This window comes from Grammomys surdaster, unplaced genomic scaffold, assembly GCF_004785775.1.
Source record: "Grammomys surdaster isolate TR1022 unplaced genomic scaffold, NIH_TR_1.0 111499, whole genome shotgun sequence".
Lineage (NCBI taxonomy): Eukaryota > Metazoa > Chordata > Mammalia > Rodentia > Muridae > Grammomys > Grammomys surdaster.
The window spans coordinates 1-5104 of record NW_021611428.1 but is presented as its reverse complement, the minus strand read 5'-3'; the positions used below and the strand labels follow the sequence as shown (position 1 = coordinate 5104).

Sequence of the window (5104 nt, the reverse complement as noted above, 5' to 3'; positions counted from 1 at the left end):
GCGGAGAACACTATGAGTATAGGAAGTGATATTACCTTAAGATATGGTTCTTCTTTATTATTAAACCAAACTGTAAAATTAATTCATATTGATTAAATGATTGATCAGGATAATGACAGTGGTAAAGATTTCACTTGTGCCAATTATCATTGCAGGCATGTAAGAAGTCACAGTGAGAAGAAACCATATGAATGTAATCAGTGTGGTAAAGACTTTGCAAGGCCCAGTCATCTCCAATATCATAAAAGAACACATACGGGAGAGAAGCCTTATGAATGTAATCATTGTGATAAAGCCTTTACAACATCCAGTACTCTCAAATGTCATAAAAGAACACATACTGGAGAGAAACCTTATGAATGTAATCAATGTGGTAAAGCCTTTACAAGACCCACTAATCTCCAATATCATAAAAGAACTCATACCGGAGAGAAACCTTTTGAATGTCATCATTGTGGTAAAGCCTTTGCAAGATACAGTACTCTCAAATGTCATAAGCGAACACATACTGGAGAGAAACCTTATGAATGTAATCACTGTGGTAAAGCCTTTTCAGATCAGAGTATTCTCAAAAGACATAAAAGAACACATACTGGAGAGAAACCTTATGAATGTAATCAGTGTAGTAAAGCCTTTTCTTGTCACAGTGATCTCCAACATCATAAAAGAACACATACTGGAGAGAAACCTTATGAATGTAATCAATGTGGTAAAGTCTTTTCACAACAGAGTATTCTCCAATGTCATAAAAGAACACATACTGGAGAGAAACCTTATGAATGTATTCAGTGTGGTAAAGCCTTTTCAAAACACAGTACTCTCAAAAATCATAAAAGAATACATACTGGAGAGAAACCTTATGAATGTAATCAGTGTGGTAAAGCATTTTCAGAATGGAATACTCTAAAATATCATAAAAGAACCCATACTGGAGAGAAACCTTATGAATGTAATCAATGTGGTAAAGCATTTTCATATCACAGTAATCTCAAAAGTCACAAAAGAACACATAATGGAGAGAAACCTCATGCATGTACTCAATGTGGTAAAGCATTTTCACAACAGCGTACTCTACAATATCATAAAAGGAAACATAGTGCAAATAACCCTTAAGAATGTAATTAACGTGATAAAGCCTACTTACAAGGGAGATGTCTCCAAAACTGTAGAAGACCACATACTGGAGAGAAATCTTATTAATATAATCCATGTGACAAAAGGCTTTTTACAAAGTTATTTTCTGCAAAAGTATAAAAGAGCCCATATTGGAGAAGAACTATGAATGTAATTGTACTGGCTGGTTTTGTGTGGAACTTGACACGGGCTGGAGTTATCACAGAGAAAGGAGCTCCATTTGAGGAAATGCCTCCATGAGATTCAGCTGTGTGGCATCTTCTGATTTAGTGATAAGGTGAGAGGGCCCACTGTGGGTCTCATCATTCTTGGGATGGTAGTCTTGGGTTCTATGGGACTTTGTTATTTTCCAAGAACTACAACTTCAGTATTCCAGGAAGTTACCTGTTCCCTGGGAAGGTGAGTCATATAGGTTAATTTTGGGCATTAGACAACCTTGATCTGTTGTCCTCATATCCTCTTTGCCTCTATCCATTGTTCCTCTAGTAAGTAGTGTGATGTCAAGCCAGGGGAAGCAAACCAGTAAATAACATCCTTCCATGGCCCCTGCCTCACCTTTTTTTGACCTGATTATTTCCATTCCTGACAACCTTTGGTGAGGAACAGCAACATGGAAGTGTAAGCTCAATAAATCCTTTGCTCCCCAACTTTCTTATAGGTCATGATGGTTTGTACAAGAATAGAAACCCTGACTAAGACAGCAATCAATGTGCTAAAGCCTTTGTATATCCCACTACTTTCCAAAACATAAAAGACTCATACTGGAAAGAAACCTCATGAATGTAAACAATGAGTTAAAGAATTTTCACAACCTTGCAGTCTCTATTATGATAAAAGAGCATATATCAGGGAGAAGCCTTTGTATATCATCATTCTTTACACACACAAAAAAATCACTCTGGCTGGGCGGTGGTGGTACACACCTTTAATCCCAGCACTTGAGAGGCAGAGGCAGGCAGATTTCTGAGTTAGAGAGTTTGAGGCTAGCCTGGTCTACAGAGTGAGTTCAGGACAGCCAGGGCTACACAGAGAAACCCTGTCTCAAAAAACCAAAAAAAAAAAAATCACTCTTGAGAGAACCCCTGTTATTGTAATCACTGCGGTAAAACCTTGTGAATTCACTGTCATCTGCAAATACATAATAGAACACATTCAAGAGAACAATCCTATCAAGGTAATCAGTGTATTAAGCCCTTGGGAGTTACAGTTATCCCCCAATACATAAAACAACACATACTATAGAGAAACTACATGAATGTCATGAATGAGGTAAAGCCTTCCAGGACACAGTCATTTTTGAATACACAAAAGAAAATGTGCAGGAGAGAAGCCTCATGAATTTAATCAGTGTGAAAAAGCCTTTGTATATCACAGTTGTCTCCAAATACATGAAGGACCACATAGTGGAGAGAGGCCCTATGAGTGTAATGAATGTGGTAAAGACTTTGCATGTCACTGTACCCTCTATGTACTTCAAGGAACACACACTTTAGAGAAACCTTATGAATCAAATGAACATGGAAAGTCCTGTGCATATGACTATAGTTTCCAAAGACATAGAAGAACACATATTGAACAGAAACCTTGTGAATGTATTCAAGTTGGAAAATCCTATCCATGCCACAGTAGTCTCTGAATACAAAAATGAACACATACTAGAGAGCAACCTTCTGAAAATAATCAGAGTGTTAAGCCTCTACATGTCCTAATCATATTTAAATGCGTGAAAGAATTCATAGTAGAAGTAAACTGCTGTGATCTGAATATGCTTGGACCAAAGAAGTGGCAATATTAAGATGTTTGGCCTTGTAGAAGTAGGTAGTAGTGTTGTGAAGGAAGTGAATTCCTATAATGGTGGTCTTTGGAGCTTTGGCCAGGATAAAACAGACCCTGCTACTGTTTGGCTGGAAGACTGTGCCTTCCTGGATGCCTCCTCATGAAGATGTAAAACTCTGAGCTCCATCTCCAGGATCATGGCTGCCTGCATGCTGCTCTCCTTCCTGCTATAATGGTAACTGACTAAACATTTGAAACTGTAAGCCAGGCCCAATTAACTATTTGCCTTTAAAACAGTAGCCTTGGGCACAGTGTCTCTTCTTAGCAATGGAAATTCTATCTAAGACAGAAGTTGGTACCCCAGACATAAGTATTGTTATGATAGTCTTGATGATGTTTTTCTTTGGAGCAATGTGGATTTTTAGACCTTGGATTGGTACATACATTAAGTGGAACTCAACGGTCCATTCTAGTAGGGAAATGGAACACATGCATATGTACTAAGTTTGATTTGAATTTTGTACATAGTTTTTATGATGTTTTGATGAAGAATGTTGCTGCCTTTTTCCCTTGTCTGAAGAGTGTCTTGAGGCTAAGGTAAGGAGGTTTATGTTGATCGCATTGATAAATAAAGTCTCAGGAAAGCCAAGTATAGCCTTTGGCCTGTGTTTACTCTCATGGTGATTGGGTTGATTATGCTTAGTAATCTTAGAAAAGAAAAATATAAAATATTAGGTTTAAAGAGAAATGGGTCACCAGGAACTTGAATTAAGGTAAATCCTGTGATGAAAGATATCTGATGGTATTAAAGAAATGGTGATGTTATGGGAAGATTCCATCCACATAAACATATGGATGTGAAGTTGTATGAAGGAGAATTGTATCATGATAGGCACTATTATTATCTGGTTATTGTTTCCATATGGGCATAAGGAGATACAAGTATGTGTAAAATTGACAAAGGATGGATTGTCGTTTCTTTTCTGTGTTTTCAATTTAAGATCTAAAAGGAAATATTTAGATTCAGGCATGGTGGTACATGCCTTAAATCGCATAAGAGAGTCAGCAGATTTCTGGTTCTAGTCATCCTGGTCCAGAACAAGTTGTAGGTAAAGAAATCCTTAGACAAAGTGTCACACATAAACCTTTTATCCCATTATCCAGGAGACAGAGCCATGCATACCTCTGAGTTCAAGGTTAAACTACAGAGTAAGTTCCAGTAGCACCAAGCTTAGTCAGTGAAGTTGTTGAAAATTAGAAAGCTGGTTATAATGTAATAGAAGGGCCATGTTTCAGCCCCAGAAAGCAGCAGAACTCAGCAGCTTTGTCCATGTGCCTCTGGCTTTAGAGGCAAGAGTAGAAGGGAGTACTGACACAGTTGATACTGGTTAGCTATAGTTAAAAAAAATTTCAGTGTTGAAGAGGAACCATCATCACCGAGGTGAAATCTTAGGGGAGTGTTTTCTGAGAGGACAATGAAGCTGTGTTCCAGAGACAGTCAAGGTTGTACCTTATGGTGCAGATGGTTTTGGTTATGTGTAAATATCACTAACATAGCACCCTTTTTAAGGCATGAATGTGTTATGGAGAACAGCTAAGGCTTGGCCCCATGAAGGGAGTGTATGAGAGGAAAGCAGTGAAGCCTAATTGCAGCAGGAGGACCCAGCATATTGAAGATGTCAGTGCCATGGGATTAGTAGAAAGAGCAGCAGCAGCAGCTGCAGCAGACTGGAGTCAACCAGAACCTAGAGTGGTATAGAGGGAAGAGTTGTAGAAATGACCCACTGTCTTTTATGATGTGCAGAAGATCATATGTGGATCCAAGATACGGGAACATAAAGCAATGATATTGAAGTTACCTTGAGGATCCCAAGATTTTGAGGTGCCAGAGCTATGTAGCACCTGCTCAGGAAAACTGCTTTGAGGGAGTAAAACCAGCCAAAGAGAAAGAATTGTGCTGCAGTGAAGAAAGCACAAAGGAGTCATAGATCTGAAGAACTCTTTGACACCAGACATGGAGATGCATATTTTGGAGATTGCTCTGCTGGTTTTTGGTCATCTTTTGGTTCAGTATTTCCTCACAAGAGCATTTAGGAATGATGAAGTATATTTCCCGTGAATTTGAACCTATATTATGTGGTATTTGTTTTGAAAATACAGGGGATTACAGTTACATGATTAGATGAATCTCTGA

At 38.3% G+C, this 5104-nt stretch overlaps 1 protein-coding gene across 1 annotated transcript; it reads left to right on the top strand.

Annotated features, from left to right (window-relative positions):
• Positions 1–201: 201 nt before the first annotated feature.
• On the top strand, positions 202–1053 carry LOC114635538 (zinc finger protein 431-like; the record flags this gene model as incomplete). The annotated part of the gene is made up of 1 exon (XM_028784076.1): positions 202–1053. A coding segment is annotated over one exon (852 nt), but the record flags the coding sequence as incomplete, so codon positions are not given.
• Between the last annotated feature and the right edge of the window lie 4051 nt (positions 1054–5104).